We start from the raw sequence: 22797 nt of genomic DNA, 5'->3' as shown, positions 1-22797 counted from the left end.
CTGGGAACTTTACCATCTGATGGAAAGTTGAAGAGACTGCCCTCATCTTGTGCAACCATGTTCTCCCTATAATCACGTTATAGGAGGACGGTACATCCACCACTAAGAAGTCGGTTCGTAGCACTACCGTCCCAGCCCGAACAGGCAGAGTTACCTTGCCTAATGGCCAAACTGCTCCTGCTCCAAATCCGACCAATGGAGTTACTGATTGTACCAAATCTTCTTGAGTGAGCCCCAGTTTCTTAAACGCATCATAGTATAGCACTTCGGTGCAACTCCCTGAATCCACCAGGATTCTCTCCATATCATATTCCCCAACTCGGAGGGTTATGACCAAAGCATCATTGTGAGGTACCTGGACTCCTCCCAGATCTTCATCCGTAAAAACTATGCCCTCGTTGCTTGCCCCTTCGTTGCGCCCTCTTTTCTTCCCCAACTGCATTACATGTTGGTCATGTTTCACTTGTCTCTGAAGCAATCTCACCTCATTTCTCGTATAAGGTTCGGCTAATCCATGTATCATATGGATTACCCCTTTTGGATTCTGTTCGTAATCCAATTCCATTGCCTTGTCTTTATCCTTGGAATCCTCTTGGATAAACTCTTTGAGGTAACCTCGTGAGACCAAATCATCAAGATGCCGTTTAAACATCTCACAGTCCTCAGTCATGTGACCCCAATCCTTATGGTAACTGCAGTGCTGATTCGTAGCACGTTTTGCATCTTTATTCCCACCAAGAGTTGGGGGCCATTTGAAATATGGTTGATTCTTTATTCGATAAAGAATCCTGTAAATGGGCTCTTTCCAAACCGTGTTTATTGAAAAGAATGACTTGGGATCCGGGGCTTGTTTATCCTTGTACTGCTCTTTCTTCGCCTGCCCATAATCTTTTCTCTCACGATAAGTCTTGGGCTCTGGCTTGTCAGCTTTTTTTATAGGCCCCTTTACTTGCTCGGCGGCCAACTTTCCGTCCTCTCGTAGGATGTCATCCTCGTTCCTGGCGTGCTGCTCAATCCTCTCCATTAATTTTGCCAATGTCTGCACGGGACTCATGTTTAGAGACTTACGCAGTTCCCCCCGAACAGGTAAACCTGTTTTGAACGTGGCTATTGCGTATTCTTCACTACATCCTTCAATTTCGTTGAAGGTTTCCCAGTACTTCTTTGCATAAGCCCTGATCAGCTCGTCCTCTCCTTGCTTCATAAAAGAAAGACTCTCAAAGGTTTTGGGAGCTTTCCTGCTCGTCAAAAACCGTGCAGTGAATTCCTCGGCCAATTGCACCCATGTTCGGATGGAGCGTGAGCCCAATTTGTGGAACCAGGACAGAGCAACCTTCCCCAAACTCGACGGGAACATCTTGCACATAATTGCATCATCCCCTTCATGCATAAACATTGCTTGCTGATAATGCTGTATATGGGCCACGGGATCAGTATCTGTCTCGTAGAGGATGAACGTCCCGTGCTTTACCCTGGTCGGCAATCTAGCCTCCTGTAACTTTTTTGCAAAAGGGGAGAATGCTATATTCTGCAGTGCTTTCCGTGCTGCTTCCCGTGCAGTCATGGCTTCATCCTCTGGTCCTTTCTTGGATCTAATTCGTTCCCAATCGGAATCAGGTCTCTCGTACCTGTCCCTATGATGTTTTCTACTCCCTTCTTCTTCGGGGGTAGAACTCCGACCTCTGCTTCTCCTCTTTCTTGGAGATACCCTCCTTCGCTCGGGTGTTCGGATCCTGCTCCTCCCTTTACGTGGAGAAGTTTTATGTCGCCTCGGGGTCAGACTTCTGCTTCTGCTCCTCTTTCCTCGTGAAGGAGCGTTTTGATACTGTACCAAAGCGTATTCACTGCCTCTAGAATTTCTTCGAGATAGTCCAGAGTCCTCCGGATGTTCTCTGATTCTCTCTAGTTCTCTGATTTCATGTTCTCGTTTTTTGATCAAACGAGCATACTCCTCAATTTCTTGTCTCTTCTTATCAAGAACGTCTTCACTACGGAATACACTTCTGGAGTGTGCAATCGATTCATCCCCTCGATGGGATTTAGTCCTTCTCGTGGACTTCGATGCCGTCTCTCCATCTTTATTTCTGGAGTTGCCGTGGATAGTAAGGGGGTGGCCCTTACTCGTAGTCCTTTTGTGTCCTCCTTCGGGCTTTCTCGGAGCCCCGGGTGGAGACTTATCCCCTCCTCCAATTAACACATCCTTTGGGTCGTGTGGCGTTGCTGGCTCTACTTCCACCATGGTCGTGTTTCAAAGGGAACTCTTTCGTTTCCCACAGACGGCGCCAATTGTAGGTGGATAAATTCAAGTAGTGCTTTAAACAACACTGGGATGCAACGGCTTCACATGCCTCTTGAACGTAACCCTAATTTGTCAATGAAACCCCTGTCCTGCAAAACAGACAAGGAGTGAGTGCACCTTTGCCTCTCGTGGCAAAGGCCCTCCGATGCCTTTGTTAGTATCACGTACTAGCAATCAAACCCTAATTATCAATAGGAAAGCAAATAGAATGCTGTGTATTGCGTACCTCTCACCTCTAGGTTTACCTCATATTTATAGATTTATGGATGCTTGCTGTCCAAGCATCCATGTTTCCATAGGATTCCTAACTCGTATAGGAAAACCAGGATATCAAGGAGTCTCGTTTCCTTTATCAGTTTATGAAAAAGAGTCCTTTTAGGAGTCTTTTCCTTTAAGAGCCGAACATCCCATATTCGTTGGGTATCTTTCTCAGATCCTATATTCTTGGGATCTTTATCCCTTTATGGGACATGACTACTCTGGAACCTTCCAGAATGTTCCCTCAAATACTACTTCTCTCTCTGTTCGGCCATCTCATGGCCGAACAGATGGCCTGGACCAATTACCTCACGTGTTACTGGTCCTAAGGAAACAATTTGAACCATATCCTTTGTAAGGAACTCTCCTCCTGTTCGGCTCTCTCTTGCCGAACAAGTTTCTATGAACAGTGGCATCTCATGTCATTTTCCTTGTATTTGGTCCTAATAACGTCTCATGTTATTGCACCGAGAATCGTACAACCTCTCTGGACCATTGACTTCTCATATCACTGGTCCACAGTGCGTTGACCCTTTGTTGACCGTGCTCGGGCTCATTTTGCACCTGTTCGGGAATACCTCCCTACAGCGAGGTTGTGTGCTTAATGGTTACCATGGCAAATGAGACAAGGAAAGTGGTGCGTGGCATTCCCCCATTCTTGCACTAACCCACAAAAGCGATTCCGTCATAGAATTTTTCTGCTTTAAACATTTGATATACAATATGCAAAGATGCATACTAAGAAAATGCACAAATTGAAAATGTAGATGCAAGCTAAGGGCGGCTCCTACGAGGACAACGACGCCTAAGGACTACCACTGAGCCCAAGTACTTTACTGCCTTTTGCCCTGAAGATGCGCACCAAGATAGAAGCGGGCTGGCGTGCCCCAGTTGACATTGCAACGGCATTGGGCCTGCGTGCCCTTTCCTTGATGCTTGGGCAGACGAGCCCCATGGATGTGCTTTGCTTGGCCTTGGGCTGACGCGCCCTTGCTGCTTCAAGAGATTCTGCTGCTTGCGGATTACTAATACTAGGGTAGCAATGTAACAATTGCGTTTTCCAGTTTATTGACACTCTTTTACAAGTGTTGAAGAGAATGCAAAAACTAACCACTAATATCTAATTTGCATTGACAAGTGATTTGAATCGACACACAGACGTGCGCACATAAACAGACTTGCCTAGCTCGAATGAAAAGGGAAAAAGAGCCCCAGAGTATAATGCAAACCCTTAGACACACGGAACATAATGAAATTTTTGGGTATTAATAAGCCAAAAACTCACAACATTCCTTAGATAGGTGAAACTGACACTTGCGAAAGACGCAAAAAAGGCACAAAGACCTGTACAAACAAAACCGAGAAAAGCATCTCGAAACGACAGTTGATTGAAAAGCTGAAAAAATGTCGCAAAAACGGACATAAAACACATATAATGACTCGTATAGGCCCGGACTGAAACCGACACCCCCGTGCAGTCACATTAAGTCCATATGACTTGCATGGTATGACAAGACTTGGCAAAAGCCCCTGGAATGACATTCGAGGGTAGTAGCTAACTGCTACTGTCTGTTGCAAGAAGCGTGCGCAGGTTTGAGACCAACGCGCATCACTTCGAACAAACGCGCTACGGTTGCTTATACCAGAATTCGCTGAACTTAGAATAAATTGTGAGCCGGTTAAGGCCTCTAGCATTTCGTTCTGTTTTTGATGCTTCAAATATTTTAAGACTTATGCTCAGCCTGTAAATTGAAGAAGCAGTTTGTAATAAAATTGAAAGACAAAGGTTTTCCCCCTTCTGATTCCTCCAATGCAGCTTGATCTGATCTTCGTTCCTCTTCGACCTTTGATGTGTACCAAAATGTCAACCATGGATCCAATTGATAGAATGTGACCGAGTCTCAAAAAGAGACTGCCTACGTATCCCAAGCTAGGGAATCAGGTCAGAACGTAGTTCAGGCCAAGGTTCACTCAAGTATTTTACCTCACCTTTTACGCTCTAACTTTTGCCTAGAACCGCTCATTCGGGTTTTCGGTCTAGCGAGCTTTCAAACGTTGCCTTTACTTTTGCCTAGACCTCCTTCATAGGTTCTTAGTCTAGCAGGCTGCTCTAACTTTTGCTTGGAACTGCCCACCCTTGGGGTTTTCAGCCCAACGAGCTTCTCTCAGGGAAAAGACTTTTGAATTGATCCATGTTGACCAAGGTATTTGAATTTGATTGCCATCGAGGTCGTCGAGATCGATGATCTCTGGCCACAACCTCAGATAAAATGGCTTTGATAACGCAGAGTCCAGTGTGCTTCGGTTGACATGTCTCGTTCCAGACCAATTTTGAACTTGCTAACTTGTACTTGGTGGAACGCTGTTCCTACAAACTTGAACATGTATGAGGCGCTGGACCTTTTGAGCTTCTGCTTTTTGGCTTGGCATCCGGTAGCAAAGGGATTCGATGTTTCTTTATCTCAAGATCAATACCAGGCGTGTCTTTGTGAGACCATGCCAAGTCGTTGCTGAATTCTTCGAGCCTGTCTGACCGAGCGCAATGCTCCTTTGGGGGCAGTCCTTGGACCAACCTTGAACCTTTCGGGAGGTTATACTTGTCTTTCAAGTTTATTTGAAACTACTTCTCCTTTTAATAGGCTGAGCACGCCTTTTGTCTTCCCTTTCGGCGAGGGAACACATTTCCTTGGGGATGATCCCATCGAAATCTATCCCTTCGTCGTCAGAGTCGACACAGTTTATATAAAAGCCAGCGAAGTACTTAAAAGCAAGATAAAGCATATCATAAAAACCCTCGGGGTTTGCCAAGTACAGCAGACTCGAAACCTGAAACAAAAGCTACAACGTGGAGGGCCAAGAGGCACAACCTCCGACTCAGAGCTAGACTTAGATGACTCAAAAGACTCTGTGTCAGACTCAGACAAAACGCCAATGCAAACTAGACGCGATTTGAAAATGCAATATTTAAAAAGCTACCCATAGCTTCCACAGAAAGAGGTAGGATCCAGCGGGTGTCAGGCCCAAGCAACAGCACTTCGGCTTCCTCAGCTTCTTGGACCAAACCTACTTGGTGCTCCTTTGAACAATGGACCTCAGCAGGTCAGTCTTCCCCTTTGCAAACTTCTCATCACCATCAATCCAGGTGTCGGCAGTGAAGACCTCAATTGCCCAACTTACAGCCATCATGTTAATCTCCGGTTCGAACGGGATGGATACGATTGGTTTGGGTTGGCTCTCTAGGACGATATAGTGGCTAGGGTTGAATATGGTGGAGCTCGGGTTGATTTGAGTAGAGGTGGTAGATATCTGACCAACCAGACGGTCAGAGTTGTGTTGAGGCAAGGAGTTGGAAATGACGTTAGGCTTTGGTGGAACTTGAACCGTGCCATTGTCAATGAGATCTTGAATCTCATGTCGAAGACGATAGCATGCGTCAGTGGGATGGCCAGGCATTTGGTGGAAGGCACAGAAGAGGTGAGGTTTGTAACCAGAAGGTAGGACTTTTGGCGGGGAAGTTGGGGTCAAGGGTTTGAGATGCCCAGACTTGACGAGTTTTTCCATCACTGCGGACAGAGATGCCTCGAAGACAGAGAAATTCCGAGGCTGGGTTCGAGCCCGGTGGCTTTGGGCGTTTTGAACCTGATTGACATCGGCAGCGCGATTGGAGTTGAAAGCCGGAGGATCACTCCCACTTGTAGCTATGTCAGAGTAGTTGTTGTTACCAAACAACGTGCTACTATTTCCAGAATAGGGCCGCAACTTTGCTTCCTGTGAGGAGGAGTCTCCCCTAGGCAGAATTCCACTCTGCAGTGCATCCTCAATGGCTAGGCCAGATTCGAAGAAAGTCTTAAAGTTTGCAGATGCTTGAACCAACACAAGGTGCTTGGCGAAGTTAGGCTGAAGATTGCGGGAGATGATGCGAAGTTGATCCCTCTCGCTTGGGCGATCAGTCATCAATGCGGCTTTGGCTCTCCACCTCTTAACAAAATCCGCAAAGGACTCATTTGCTTCCATTTTGGTGGACTCCAACTCACGAGTAGTCATCTTGAGCTGAGAGTTATAATTGTACTGCGAGACAAAGGCAGCCCCTATGTCTTCCCAAGTTCTTCTTTTGGAGATGTCGAGCAACAGAAACCAATGGAAGGCAGGCCCAGAGAGAGTCTGTGGGAAAAGCTGAGACATGGCCTCACTCTCCACACCCAGCAGCTTCATGGCGGCATGGTAGCCAAAGAGATGAGTCTTGGGATCGCCGCTCCCGTCGAACTTAACCAAGTCAGGCATCTTGAATTTGTCAGGAAGCCTAGCATTAGGGTACAGGCAGAGACGATCCAGGTCAATTCCTCCTGCGCTGATCTTCTCAGATTTTGAAATGACTTCTTCCAACTTAACCATCTTGGCCATAAGAGCAGCTATGTCAGGGTCTTGAACAGGCCTAACAACAACGGGATTTGGAGCAAGCACACGAGCCTCTCTAGAAGTGGGTTGAATGATAAGCCGGCCTTCACGGTTTGGATCCTCAACAAAGACGGGTTCCGCATGAACATCCTCATCGTCCTCGCCTTCCTCTTCAGCCACTGGTGGAAGACGAGTGTTGATAAGGTCATTTAGGCGAGTGATGTTAGCATCTGTCTGAGTAGCCCTCTGTTGCATAGCAGTGATACTGTTCTGGAGGTTCATGAGCATGGTTTCCAGAGTGAGCGGTTGATCTGTCATCGCAGGTTTTTCAATGGAGCTTGATGAAGAAGCTGAAGATGGGGAAGCCGGCAGTGTGGCTTTTCGCAAAATCGATGGCGAACCCGACTGTAGGGCAGCCAACAGTGATCCTGGAGAAGCCTCCATTGTGACTGATTGGGAATCTAGCCTAACAAGTCTTTGAACCGGATTCTGATGCAAATGTTCCCAAGTAGGTTTGGCTCTTCCTTTCGGTACTCTCTTGTTCGGTGCAATGACCTTAAGCGTTGGACAGCAAAGTAAGACAAAAGCTCAGTGGTGTTCCTACAGCAAAATGCAATGTACACGTCGTTGTCGGTGTCAACCCTAGACTCTAGAACTAGAGACAAGTCTGTCTCATGATGTTCGGATGCAGCCAGAATCCTCGGAATTCTTTTTGAGGGTGTATCCTTTGAATAGATCAAACTGATCCTAAGAGATGTCAAAACAGACTAAGTCTTCGACTAGTCCCATTTGAAGATTCGACTTTGAATTAGAAACAACTCGATATTGACGGCGTGACACCTTAACCGGGGTGGCGTGAGCAACGCTGTGCTTTAGCCGGGGTGGTTGTAAGTGACAAAGCACTTGTAACCTGAATGATATTTATGTCACGACATCAATACTTTGTGGTTCCTTATTGTCGGTCGAATCCTTAATCGGGCATGAGCCAAGGACTTAATAAGGTTTGATTTCTCAAAGTCTCGCTGATCTAAGGACTTTGAAAAAAAATTAACAACGTGCACCATCGAGATGCACGACTCTTCATCGGGTCTAGCAGCGTCCTAATAAGCATAAGACAGAATCGAAAGAGAGAGACAACCTAAAAGCCGCCCTAAACATGTTCCTACGCAAAACAGAATGTATGTATGTACAGTTCCAGAGACGAGTTTGCCTCACGAGTTTCAGACGTTGCTGGAATCCTCAGAATTCTTTTCGGCGATGTGTCCTTGAGTAGATCGACAGATCCTAAAAGAAGTCAAAATAGACTAAATCTTTGGCTAGTCCCTTTTGAAGATTCAACTTCGAACTTGGAACAACTCGGTAGTGATGACATGGCACCTTAACCTTGAACACGGCGGTGTATAGTGACTTCGCACTTCAACCTGGGTGGCGTCAGTGACATGGCATCACTACTTTTATTGCTCCATATTTTCGGTTGAATCCTCAATCGGGCATGAGTCAAGGATGTAGTAAATTTTGATTTCTCAAAGTCTCATTGAACTAAGGACTTTGCGATTGATAACGAACATTCAACAGAATGATCGACTCCTCATCGGGTCCAACAACGTCTTTAGACAGCGTAAGACAAACTCGAAAGACAAAACAACCTTAAGCATGCTCCTATGGATGTACAGTACATGCAATAGGGAAAGCAGTAACACGTAGACAGTATATGGGGGTTAGATGCAAGTAATCTTACCCTATAGGTACCTGTCCTAGTTTGGAGAGTTCTAATGCTTTGTATATGCAAAGGCTGGTTTTGGCTTGTAACGGGTTCCTCGGACTAGAGCCAAGATATACCTCCCACTGCCCGCGTAATCGCTGAGCAACAGTCAAACGGTAGAATGACTCATCATCGTCGAAGGTTGTTGGTCATTCGGGGTCCCCGGGCTCCGGTAAACCGTGCCGGATTGCCAAAACGATCCAACGCGGCTTATCCCACATCGATGCAAATGAGAATGCTAAAAATTGATTAATGGAACAGAATCGCAAATTCGCAAATGCCTTTTCAAATTTGGCTCTCTTTATTGATCAATACTTAGAAGAAACTACACGAGAGAACAATCGGAAAAGCCCCAGTCAAGATGGCCGGACACGAGGTCCTGTTAAATCACCAATCCTTTCTTTAGCAGCGCGAAGCTCACTATTTTGACAGACTTTTGTGGGATTGTTCTCAAGCGTATTAAAATCTGAGTATAGACCAATATTGATTCTATCCCCAGCGGAGTCGCCACTGTGGGCAGCGTGCCCTTCGGAATTTCCGGATTCCGAGACCCGAGGGGCCCAGATCGAGGGAGCGCGAGCGGAGAAGCAAGCGCTCGCAAAATACAGAGTCGCCACTCGGGTTTGAAGGTCCGACACCCAAGGAACCGTATTTCGAAGCACTTGCCGCGCTGTTTATTTTGAAAAAGTTAAGGAACCAGTCCGTCATAACCATATCTGGGTTCGGGAGCCAGGTTACGAGAGGGGAAGGGTTTTATGGCACCCCTCTCGCCCAATCCGGAGATCGGTCTCTACTTAGGCATTTGCGAAAGATGTTTGTTTGCGATTCTGTTTGATTAATCAATTTTTAGCCATTTAGGGCGGGGGAACAGTTTAAGGGGATTAAAACTGTAACAGTTTGCAAGATGTGAATGATAGCATGGATGAGCAGTTAGTATAGGATGAGAACAGACTGCTGTGGGAGTTTAAACAAACTGGGAGGCCCCTGTTTTGGAGTGACGTGCATAGGAAGAAACCAGCATGCACTGAGCAAGTCACTGCATGCTGCTTACTCCTGCGCACACAATTCCAAGACAAGCGCGCGCCGGTAAGCTCAAACCCACAGCTCTTATTCTCAAACCATCTGGGCTCTGGAAGGACCAGTGCACACCTAGGACAAACCACGCAGTTTATAGCAGCATAATATACAGTTTAAAGGTTGTAAAGCTCTACAAATTAATAAAACATCCCATAAACAGTGTAGGGACAAAATAATGACCTAAAACTAAGCTACCCGTGCAAGGCCACTCACTGGTCAGAGGCACTCTGTCGCGCGATGGTTTCAGATTGTTGCGCGATGGTTTCAAACTGTTGCGCGATGGTTTCAGTCTGTTGCGCGATGGTTTCAGCCTTTTAACCAGTGTTTGGTTTTCACGTTTCTGGGTTTTGGTACATATCCAGAAAGATCCCAGGAGTACTCCAAAACAGCAGAAACACAAACTAACTACAAACTAGTAGTTTATACTAAGGAAAGCAGTAAACAGGTTATTATCATGCTTAACAGTGATCTATATACAAAATAAAGCATGAAACAGTAGGACACCAATCCCCACGCGGTCCATCGCGCGCTGGACTGAGACAGTCGCGCGTGAGAGTGAGACCATCGCGCGTTGGTTCCTACCTCGACGGTTTTTGAAACCTTGCCAGCTTTAGGACCAGGACTGGTATTGATTACCAGCCTTGGCCCTGCCAGCCCCCCTCAGGGATCAGAACAGAAAGACAGTAGGTATGCTATACCTTTGGTTTTTGAGGTTTGAAAAGTGTTTGAGCTTTGATGTTGAAAGTGGTGTGAAAAATGGGTGTAAGATTTTGTAACCTTTCTAACCCAAGGAGTGAATTTTCTAACCCTTCAAATGGAAGGATATGGGGGGGTATTTATAGGGCAAGACCCTTCCATTAATGGAAACCCTCCATTAATGGAAACTATTCTATTAAAGGAAACCATTCCATTAATGGAAATCTTCTATTAATGGAAAGCATTCCATTAATAGAAACTATTCCATTAATGGAAGCCTTCCATAAATGGAAAGCTTCTAGAAACCTTCCAGAAGTGGAAAGCTTCCAGAAACCTTCCAGAAGTGGAAAGTACAAGGTCGGCTGCAACTTTAACCAGCACGCGGATCGCAGACTGGCGCGTGCGAGCAAAACCAACATGTGCCAGTAGGGTTTTTGGTTTTTGAAGTGGCTTAGGCTAGGTCAGGTTCAAGGGTTTTACAAACACTCAAAGCTCAAACACGTTATCATTCCCAGGGTGTTCTTGATCCATTTCATCATTGGGGAATCAAAAACCGTAAGTAAACTAATCTGGAAGCCCAGATTGGGGTGTCTACAGCCGAGCAGAGTGAAGCACGGTGCATTCGTACTTTACGAGACAAATACGGATCCCGTAGCTCACATACAACATTATCAACAGGCCATGTTTATGCATGAAGGGGATGATTCCATCTTGTGCAAGATGTTTCCCTCCAGTCTTGGCAAAGTGGCTTTATCCTGGTTTCATAAACTGGCCCCACGATCCATACGAGGATGGAGGCAGTTGGCCGAGGAATTCACTGCTCGGTTCTTGACGAGCAGAAAGGCCCCGAAGACATTTGAGAGTCTTTCCACCATGAAACAGGAGGAGAACGAGCAAATCAGAGATTATGCAAAGAAGTACTGGGAAACTTTCAACGAGATTGAAAGTTGCAGTGAGGAGTATGCGATTGCTACCTTCAAGACTGGTTTGCCTATTCGGGGAGAGCTGCGCCGATCATTGAATAAACATCCAGTAGCCACATTGGCTAAATTGATGGAACGAATAGAGCAACATGCCAGAATGGAGGATGACATTCTCCGTGAGGATGGCAGGACAGTTGCCGAACAGCCAAAGGCACCTGCCAAAAAAGTGGATAAGCCAGAGCCCAAGACTTATAGAGAGAGAAGGGAATATGGGCAGGCTAAGAAAGATCCGTACAAAGATAAGTAAGCTCCTGACCCAAAAGCTTTCTTTTCTATCACTACGGTTTGGAAGGAACCAATATACAGGATTCTTTATCGAATAAAGAATCAGCCATATTTCAAGTAGCCCCCGAGTCTAGGAGGAGACAAAGATGCAAAACGTGCTACGAATCAGCACTACAGTTATCATAAGGATTGGGGCCATATGACTGAGGACTGTGAGACATACAAGAGGCACCTTGACGATTTGGTCTCTCGGGGCTATCTCAAGGAATTTATCCAGGAGGACCCTAAAGAGAAAGGGAAGGCTATGGAGGTGGGTTACGAACAAAACCCTAAAGGCGTCATCCATATGATACATGGATTGGCCACACCTTACACGAGAAGTGAGGTTAGGCTATTTCAAAGGCAAGTTAAGCATGACCAGCACGTGATGCGGTTGGGAAACAAGAGGGGGCGAGAGACTGATGTATGCAAAGAGAGCATGGCATTCAGTGATAATGATTTGGCGGAGGTCCAAATACCCCACAATGATGCATTGGTCGTAACCCTACGAGTTGGGGAATACGACATCGAAAGAATTCTAGTGGACTCGGGGAGTTGTACAGAGGTATTGTACTATGATGCATTCAAAAAGATGGGGCTGGCCCAATCAGACTTAGAACAGTCTACAACGCCTCTTATTGGGTTCGGTGCTGGAGCAGTCTGGCCCCTTGGAAAGGTGACGTTACCTGTTCGGGCCGGATCAGTAGTGTTGAGAACGGACTTTTTAGTGGTCGATGTCCCTTCTTCCTATAACGCAATTATAGGGAGGACATGGTTGCACAAGATGAGAGCAGTCTCCTCAACTTATCATCAGATGGTGAAATTCCCAGGATCAATGGGATTGAAGTCCTTAAAGGAAACCAGAAGGTGGCACAGCAATGCTTGATTTCCATCATCAAAACAGCCCCGAAGGTCCACCATGTTCACACATTAGAAGTACCAGATCAACCAACCATCGAGGATGTTGGAAGAAGCCCGGCTGAAAAAGTGGTTGAGGGCCTGGAGAAGATTCAGATCAACGAGATTGATCCTGAAAGATATTTTTTGATTGGGGAATCACTGCCAGCAAACGAAAAGGCTGAGTCGATAAGATTTCTAAAGGAGTATATTGATGTTTTTGCATGGGTGCCAGAGGAAATGCCCGGAGTGGATGCAGATGTGATCTGTCACCATTTAAACATTGACCCTCAACACAAGCCGATCATTCAGAAAAAAACGAAGGGCAGCCGTACAGCATGTAGATGCAGTGATTGAGGAGGTCGATCGTTTACTGGAGGCCAAGGCAATACGTGAAGTCTATTACCCAGAGTGGTTATCCAACACTGTTGTGGTAAAGAAGAAGAATGGGAAGTGGCGTGTCTGTGTGGACTTCACAGACCTGAACAAAGCGTGTCCTAAGGACAGTTTTCCTTTGCCCAGGATTGACCAATTGGTTGATGCAACCTCTGGTTACGAGCGAATGAGTTTTCTCGATGCATATCGAGGATATCATCAGATTGCTATGTTTGAACCTGATCAAGAGAAGACTTCGTTCATCACACCACGAGGGTTATACTGTTACAGTGTCATGCCGTTTGGGCTGAGGAATGCTGGGGCTACATACCAGAGACTTGCAACCATTATGTTCAGGAACCTCATCGGGAAGACTTTGGAAGTCTACATAGATGATATGGTGGTAAAAAGTCGAGAAAAAGGAGGGCATATTATTGATTTAAAAGAAGTCTTTGAAATTTTGAGGAAATACAAGTTGAAGCTCAACGCCTCGAAGTGTGCGTTTGGAGTTGGTTCAGGAAAGTTCCTGGGCCATTTGGTAACTATGAGGGGGATAGAGGCAAATCCCGAGCAGATCGATGCTTTGCAGAGATTACAGAGTCCCAAAACTACCAAGGAAGTCCAAAGGCTGACTGGGATGGCAGCAGCACTAAACAGATTCATCAGTAGGTCAAGTGACAAATGCAGACCCTTTTTTCAGCTACTGAAAAAGAGGGAGGGATTTGAATGGGGAGCAGAATGTGAGCAAGCTTTCCAGGATCTGAAGAAATACCTGGCCGAACCCCCACTGTTGTCAACTCCACAGCCAGGTGAGTCTTTAATTCTGTACTTAGCTGTTTCCGAGCACGCAGTAAGTGCAGTCTTGTTGAGGGATTTGGGGATCGAGCAAATCCCCATTTATTATGTTAGCAAGACATTGTTGGATGCAGAGACGAGATATCTGCCTTTAGAAAAACTTGTCCTGGCACTTAGGACAGCAACCAGGAAATTGCCACACTACTTCCAAAACCATAAGGTTGTGGTTTATACTGAGTATCCATTAAAATCACTGCTTCGAAAGGCAGATTTCTCGGGAAGGATCTCGGCGTGGTCCGTGGAGTTAAGTCAGTATGATCTCGAGTATCAGCCACGCACAACAATTAAAGGCCAGGTGTTGGCTGATTTTGTGGCAGAGTTTTCCCCCACTGTTGCTCCTTTGCCTCCTACGAGAAAGGAACAGGCAGCTAAGACATCATCCTTGAAGGATCAACCCGTAGCCGAACAGGATCCCAAAGAATGGAAGTTATTCGTTGATGGATCAGCGTGTAATACTGGTTCTGGAATTGGAGTTGTCCTCTTTCCTCCTCAAGGAGTTCTGATTGAACTCTCTGTTCGGCTTGGATTCAGTGCATCGAATAATGTGGCTGAATATGAAGCACTCTTGGCAGGATTGAGAAGTGCGAAGACCCTTAAAGCAGAACGGGTCAGGGTGTATTGTGATTCCCAGCTTGTTGTGAATCAACTGTCCGGCGAGTACGAGACTCGGAATGAAAAGATGGTAGCCTACGTGTAGGCAGCAAAAGACTTGCTTGATACCTTCGAGAGGGTATATATTGAGCAAATAAGTTCTGGACAGAATGCTCATGCAGATTCTTTAGCTTGGTTGGCTGCAGCAGTACCAACAGAGTTCAAAAGAAGGGTGGCAGTAGAATACCTAAATGAGCCGAGCATTGGGAGGAGTGTAGACTTGGTCTTGGACGTGAACCAAGGACCAAGTTGGATGGACCCAATAATGGAGTTCTTACGAGACGAGATACTCCCTTCTGATAAAAAGGAGGCCCACAAGATAAGAGTCAAATCTGCTAGGTTTTGGCTGTCCCCAGAGGGTAAGTTGTATAGGAAATCCTTAACAGGTCCCTATTTACTATGCGTACATCCTGAGATGGTACAGAAGTTCCTTCATGAGATCCACGAGGGAACATGTGGGAGCCATGCTGGAGGGAGATCCATTGCCCACCGAGCAATTACTCAAGGCTACTGGTGGCCACACATGCAAGAAGATGCAAAGGTTTATGTAAAGATTTGTGAGAAGTGCCAAAAATTCTCACCAATGATTCGAACACCTGCCGAGGATCTGGTGCCTTTGATGAGTCCCTGGCCTTTTGCCCAATGGGGAATGGATATCGTGGGCCCATTGCATAAAGCAACTGGAAATCGAAAATTCCTGCTTGTAGCAACTGATTATTTTACGAAGTGGATTGAGGCAGAACCATTGGCCAAAATCACTGAACCTATGATAGAAAGGTTCGTGTGGAAAAGCATCACCACTCGCTTTGGGGTCCCTTATTCATTGATTACAGACAATGGATCTCAATTTCAGAAGAAATTCAAGGCTTTTTGTGCCCAGTATGGAATACGAAATTATTACTCCACTCCGGCCTACCCTCAGAGTAATGGGCAAGCAGAGGCATCCAATAAAACTATCCTAGATGGGATAAAGAAGAGGCTGGACAGGGCAAAGGGAAAATGGCCTGATGAGTTACCGTTAGTTTGGTGGGCTCACCGAACAACGCCTAGGAGGTCTATGGGAGAGACCCCCTATTCGTTGGCATTTGGAACAGAGGCTGTCATACCTCTGGAAGTGGGTCTGCCGACCAACAGGACAGCTTTGGTTGAAAGTGGAGGCAATGACAGGGCCCTTGAAATCGAGCTTGATCTTGCCGAGGAGAAGAGAGAAAAGGCCTTGGAACATCTTGCTTCTTACCAAGAACAGCTGATGAAAAGCTACAACAAACATGTTCATCCTAGAGAATTTGGTGTTGGGGACCTTGTGCTACGAAAAGTGCTCGGCAACACCAAGGTGGCAAATGAAGGCAAACTGGGGGCCAACTGGGAAGGCCCGTATAGAGTAACTGAGATTGTGGGCATAGGAGCCTATAGATTGGCAGATCTGGATGGTGATCCAATTCCGAGGCCTTGGAATGTTCATAATTTGAGAAAGTTCTTTGTTTAGAAGTATTAAAAACTGTTTTGGATTTACACTACGTGATTGTGTGGGAATTACGAATATAATTCCTTTGTTCTAGTTTTGATTATTTTTGCAAAGGGTACGAGTAACGCCCTCTTGCGTTTTACAGATTATGAATAAAATCACTTCTTTCGAATAACTGTTGTGGTATTTAAATACGAACTACGAGTTTGGTTCTCCTTATTCGTATTGGGGAGCAGGGTATACCTTTTGAGTATGTGAAACTTAAAAGTTTTATACATTTTTAAGTACGTGACACTTAACGAATACAAGTACGAAATACTTGTATAGAATTTCAAGTATGTGAAACTTGGGTATACATTTGAACGCAAGTATGAAAACACTTGTATGTATTTTCTTAAGTACGTGATACTTAGCAAGTACGAAATACTTATATGGACGTTCAAAGTACGAGATACTTATATGGTATTTTAAGTACGTGATACTTGAGAAACTATATTGGCTTGACTTAAATGTAAGCCACATTTAGTTTAAGTACGTGAAACTTATGTTCCTAAGTACGTGAAATTTAAGGAAAACCTTTATGATCAAGTGTTTGTATGACAACACTTGAAAGACTTTTAAAACATCTATTTACGAGAAACTTAAAAATAACTAAGTACGTGAAACTTAGAAAGAATTACAAAGTACGAAAAACACTTGTATGTTCTGTTGCAAATTATATGTTTGCTCTTAAGTACGTGAGACTTAAGGAACAAATTGTATGTTTGTTCTGGCTCTTAAAGTATGTGAAACTTGCATAACATAAGACAATCAACAGTACGAAATACTTGAGATTAAAACAGTGCATCCGAACAGATGCAACAAACAGAGGAGAGCCGAGCAAGTGCCACAAAGGGCCGAATACCTATATTATCCAGAGTATTACCAAAAGAAAGTACTGGTACCACGCAGGGTTAAATTACCGTGGTCACGCAGGACCAGCCATATTGTTAGAGAAACACAAAATACTTATTTATCAATCTAGGTTCTGAATTTCTGGTTGGACGTCAGGATTACCAGCAGCAGTTGCAGTCTCTTCTGGGACAACAGTTTCAGTGGTTACTTCCCGAACAGATGACTGCTCAACATCATTTTGAGATTCAACCTGTATTTCTTCATCAACATCTTCAAAATCGTCAATCTGTTGATCGACATCATCAGTTGGAGCTGTAACTCGGCGGCTCGGTAGATCGTTCTCAACCCATAGGGGAGAGTCTTCTGCAACACCTACCTTTGTGAGGCATGCTTCCCAACAAGCAGCCCAGATTTCATCCTGGATGATCGGCATCTGCTCTACGTAACTAGCCGTTGTAGCGTCGAAGCCCTTTTGATAACCATCTTCAAAAGCAGCCTTTTTGGTCTGCTCAATCTCAACCAAAGCATGGTTGAGGCTGTCCTCAGCAGCTCCAAGCTTGTCTTTGGCCTCGACGAAGTCTGCTTTGGCTTTGTCTCTTTCCCTTTCAAGTCTAGTAATCGTACGAAGCAGTCTGGTATTGTTGTTCAGCAATGTGATCCTCTCATTATCAGCATCTTCAAACTTTTGGCCCAATGTGACCATCTTTTGAATGAACTGACAAAACACCGAACAGTAAGTATTGGGAATATCAAGTGGTATATGAAATACACACAAAGACTTATATGAAAAGATTAAGTCACATTACCTTGATACCACTGACGAGACCAGTGGAGACAAGCCGATCAGGTGTAGCTTCGGACTCCTTCTGCATGTCTACAGGAAGAAGTAGACCTTGGGCAAGGGCGAGTGCTGTCTCCGAAGAGCTAGCACTGTCCCCTATGTGAACAGGCCGATCACCCCTAATGAGATTAGGGGTCCAGCTTTCAGGAAGCACTGGAGTACTCGAAGAAGGGGGTTGTTGGACTACAGAAGTGGTTTGGTTAAGAGCGTCCCCAGTTTCTTCGCTCCTGGGACGTTTGTCCCGATGAGCATTGGTAGTCTCAACAGGATTATCTTCCCGTGGAGAAGATGACGATCTCGCAGATCCTCCCCTATTGCGACGTGAACGTGGGGGAGGGGCGCCAGTTGATGCTACCCTATTGGTAGCACCACGTCCCCGAGAGGAGACAGTGAGTAAAGAACTGAGGTTAATAGGTTGGTGCGTCATCGTACCTGAGGTTGGGGGTGATCGAGAATAACCGGATGAGGACGACTGACTGGTAATTTGGTGAGGAACGGGTTGTTGTTCGGCAATGAGTTGCCTGCGGCTTGATCTCCTGAGTACCACACGTGTTTGAGGTATACCGTCAGGAATAACAATATCGCCTGACTGACCGGCAAGAGTGACACCAGCTTGAAGCCTTGAACTGTGTGGTTGGGGAGCAGTGGATGTAGACGCGGCACTAGTGCTGGGGTGGGCAGGTCTTCTGTCAATGACCCCTCTGTACGAAGGATCGTATCCCAGCAGTATATCAGCGTCTCGACCCCGACCAGCTGTTCGGGTACCAGGTTCGCCTTTATATTTAAGGATTTTGTTGATGTCCTCTGTTCGGACATAACTAGGCTCTCGTCTTGGACGTTTGTTGACGTTTTCAGCTGCACAATCGGAGTTGTTAAATCAAAAATTAGACACAATAGAAAGCTACGAGAAAGCAGCAAACAAACAAATAGCAAAGATGAAAAATAAGAAGCATACGTGGGTATCCCCATATATGGGGGCAGTGGAGACCCACCACCTGACCATCCTTTCCTAGTGGCTTAAAGGCTCCAGTGACGTAAAGGAAATCGATTTCATGATCCCGAGCAGAGTCTGGCAGGTTTAGCACGAGACGCTTGTCGGCCCTTCTAACTTTGAAGTAATTGGTGTTGTATTCAGGGTTTAGTACAATGTTGTACCACCACTGAATATCCCAAATTCCTAACTGGGTCCCCAGAATCCTATTCAAAGCTACTACACCCATTATCAACCTAAAGACGTTTGTTGATATTTGCATGGGGGTAAGACGATACCAGTTTAGGATCTGGCGAAGTAATGGGTGAAGGGGAAATCGAACTCCGCCTTCGACGATAGCAACAATGGGGATACACATTCGATCCCAGGAACCTCCGTCTCTATCTGCGCCCAGGGGGGCGAGTTCGAGACCAACGTTCTCTGGAACGTTATATTCCCTCCTAAATGCTGCCATGGCAGTAGGGGTTTCACATAATTTCCTAAATTTACTGGGTCTCAAGGGATTCTCACCATCGTCAGCCATGGGTATACTCAGGAAAGAAGAAAGACTGAAAAAGGGTGCAACTGAAACCCTAGAAAACGACTCACGAAATCGAGAATAGAGATCTCAGATAAGAACCTAAACAGAAGAAATGAAGTAAGAACGAGGATCTTACAAGAATATGGTGACGATTCCCTGGAATGCAATCGAGTTTGTAGACGACGGCAATAGCAAAAAGCTTAGAGAGAGAAGGAGTTTTGGGTGGGGAAATCCAAAATGAGCCCTTTCTGGGGTTTAGATGCCAGAGACGGAGACGAAACGTCTCGTCTCACACCGTTACCTTTTAAGTAACGGGATAAAGGGATCAAGCTAACGTCGTATTGACGTCGTTAAGATAAAACGTCAGTTCACATTTAATGTAAAAGCGTACGATATGCGCCACGTGGAGTCATTACCTCGAGATGGTATAATGACAGAGGCGCCAAAAGGCATCAATGAGATATTGAAATTATGACTGCACGGGATCAAAAGAGTTTGGTCTAGATAGAATTCTGTTTCTAAGCATAATATATTGCCCCCGAACAGTGGTAAATACATGAAGCTGGGGAGCAATTGTAGGGAGGTATTCCCGAGCAGATACATTTAGTTACCGAACACGTGATGTTTGGGAACACGTGGTAAATACGACTGGACTTATCGCCGGGCAGTATGAAGAACAGCGATATGGAACAATTACATGTGAAGTCCTTGGTCCATGCAATCTGTTCGGCTGAATAAAGGCCAATGACATGACAAGTCACTGGTGTAAACTATCTGTTCGGCAGATAAGAGACATTCTGATTACATTTGGACCAAGTTACATGTGAAGTCCTTGGTCCAGGTAGTCTGTTCGGCCATGAGACAGCCGAACAAAGAAGGAGCTCCAATCGAGAGTAGGAGCAGAAGGAATACTCTGGAAGATTCCAGAGTAGTCATGTCCCATAAAGGGATAAAGATCCCAAGAATATAGGATCTGAGAAAGATACCCAACAAGTATGGGATGTTCGGCTCTTAATGGAAAAGAATCCTAAAAGGACTCTTTTCCATAAACTGATAAAGGAAACGAGACTCCTTGATATCCTGGGTTTCCTATACGAGTTAGGAATCCTATGGCAACAAGGATGCTTGGACAGCAAGCATCCATAAATCTATAAATATGAGGTAAACCTAGATGTGAAAGGTACGCAATACATTGCATTATTATTGCTTTCCAACTGATAATTAGGGTTGAGTTTTCTAGTACATGATACTAACAAAGGCATCGGAGGGCCTTTGCCACGAGAGGCAAAGGTGCACTCACCCCTTGTCTATTTTGCAGATTAGGGTTCAGACGTCGAGCTAGGGTTCCGGTGAAGAGGCACGAATAAGCCGTTGCAATCCAGTTGATCCGAAGCATCAATTGTTTTCATCCCCCTACAATCACTTCCTTCGTACGCTATAGATTCCAAAATGATTCAACAATGATATCAAGCACACTTAGGTATGACAAGAGAGTATTTTACCTATGCTACGAATTTACGATGAAACAAGAACGGGATATGGGTAAAACTTGCTCAAAACATACTCAACACCTAATTGCTCATCTTTAATCATTCTTATGAGTTGAAATGTACACTGTCACTTAATATCAAACACCGAGCTCTTGCCAATTAAGAACAATAAGCATGTGCGAAGTTGTTTTAATCCACTAAAATTTGTAATAACGGAAGGATTGCAACCTAAAAATGAAAAAAAATATTTACTGAACATGAAAACCAAGAAACAACATATATAGCGTAACTATATCCCTCCCCCCAACTTAAAGGATGCTATGTCCCCATAGCACGAAAAACAACAAGAAGGAGAAAGGGAACAAAAGAGCGTACCAACGGGGGAATGTCAACCCCCTTATACTTCGACCAAGTTGGAGGCTTTTGCGTCACCGGCTCTTTTCGTCATCCGAACGGCTTCCAAGGCCAACTCCTTCGGCTCTGCCAACGGAACCATAGCTAGTCACACAGGATCATGGCCAAAGCTTTGTTGGACTAACAACCGCGACACGTAATCGCACCCATGCTTAGGGCTCCTGAATGCCTCAATCACTCCGACGGTAGATCCAATCCACCAAGGCTGGTGTGGTAGCACGTACACCCTGTAAAAGACTTAAGCCAGAACTACCTACTAAGAGCCAAATGACATTAGAATCGCCCGACTTGTGTTATCCGGGCGCCAACAAACAGAAAAATAAAGAAAAATAGCAAAGAACACCACCCGATTTTCACGCAATCTTACGAGTCATACTTTTCTTCCCGTGTCTCACCAAGTAGGCAAAACGCGGGTGGCTATACTAGACCATCACAGTTGTTACATCATGCCCGCAGTAAAATTCACCGCTCGACCTCGCCAAGCAATTAAGCCCAGCGTTCCCTATGATCAAAACAAAGTGATGCCAGACAGAGCCTAGTGCCAAAGCACGGGAATAGCCAACCGCACCCAAAGACCTAAATTGCCCCCGATAGGGACATATCTGGTGAGCATGGATCGTTAACGGCAAGCTACGTCAAAGAAGGACTAATTAAAGCCCGATACAATGATGCGTTGGTGAAATCTCTTGGTGATAGTATCTCGAAACATGATAAATAAAGAACAAAACATAAAAGCAATATTTACAAATGTCCAAACATACAGAATTTAATATCAGAGCTCGGAGCGTCCAAGTCACAGCTGGACTCCGCCAAACAATGAAGTCCAGTGTCCCCTAAGATCGTAACTAGGCAGGCACAAGATAGAGCCAAGTGCGGTAATGGAGCACGGGAATATCAAGGCCTAACTTAAGATCTATACCGCCCCCGTTGGGGCTAATCTGGAAGACGTGAGTGGTTCACTATGAATTACTCCTATCAGAAAAGCTAATGAAAGCCTTATGTCACTGATATTAAAATTGCCCTTACTAACCGGAGCTGGGCACACGATCCTTTTTTTAGTAGCGGCGTGCGGAGCTACATATACCCAAGTCAATGGAGGGTACCCCCTCCCCGGGGGCCGGGTCCGACAAACAGTTAAGTTCAACGGTTACGCTTTCGCTCCCCGTGCAAATTAAAATAACGCAAACTAAACCAACGGGCTGTCCGTATAAACGGGATCGGCCAAAACCTCATCGGGCTCGCCAGCTTCAAAGTCACCAAGGAAAGGCTTAAGCCGTTGACCATTAACTTTGAAAGAGGAACCGGTACTCATGCTTTCTACTTCTATTGCCCCATGAGGGAACACAGTTTTGACAACATACGGTCCGGCCCATCGTGAGCGCAACTTACCGGGGTGTAAATGCAACCGGGAATTATACAATAACACTTTTTGACCGGGCTCAAAGTTTTTAATCACAATTTTATTATCATGCTTGGCTTTGAGTTTAGATTTATACGCGCTAGAATGGTCATAAGCATTGTACCTCAACTCCTCGAGTTCCGTCAATTGGAGCTTGCGGCGGGCACCGGCTTTGGCCATATTGAAATTCAACTTCTTAATGGCCCAATATGCTTTATGCTCAAGCTCTACTGGCAAGTGGCACGCTTTCCCGTAGACCAACCGATACGGT

At 45.4% G+C, this 22797-nt stretch overlaps 2 protein-coding genes across 2 annotated transcripts in view; one reads left to right on the top strand and one right to left on the bottom strand.

Annotated features, from left to right (window-relative positions):
* The window catches only part of LOC131334871 (bidirectional sugar transporter SWEET16-like), an 89564-nt gene that overhangs the window by 31255 nt on the left and 35512 nt on the right, over positions 1-22797 (top strand). The gene's annotated exons all lie outside the window — the stretch shown is intronic.
* Positions 16849-18149, bottom strand: LOC131334870 (uncharacterized). Its single transcript, XM_058370166.1, has 2 exons — positions 17678-18149; positions 16849-17586 (listed from the first exon to the last, which is right to left on the bottom strand). Exons 1-2 carry the CDS (start codon positions 18137-18139, stop codon positions 16993-16995), a joined length of 1056 nt encoding a protein of 351 aa, XP_058226149.1. The 5' UTR covers positions 18140-18149; the 3' UTR covers positions 16849-16992.

The sequence above is a fragment of the Rhododendron vialii genome, chromosome 7a, assembly GCF_030253575.1.
Source record: "Rhododendron vialii isolate Sample 1 chromosome 7a, ASM3025357v1".
Lineage (NCBI taxonomy): Eukaryota > Viridiplantae > Streptophyta > Magnoliopsida > Ericales > Ericaceae > Rhododendron > Rhododendron vialii.
This window is presented reverse-complemented; position numbering and strand designations above follow the sequence as displayed.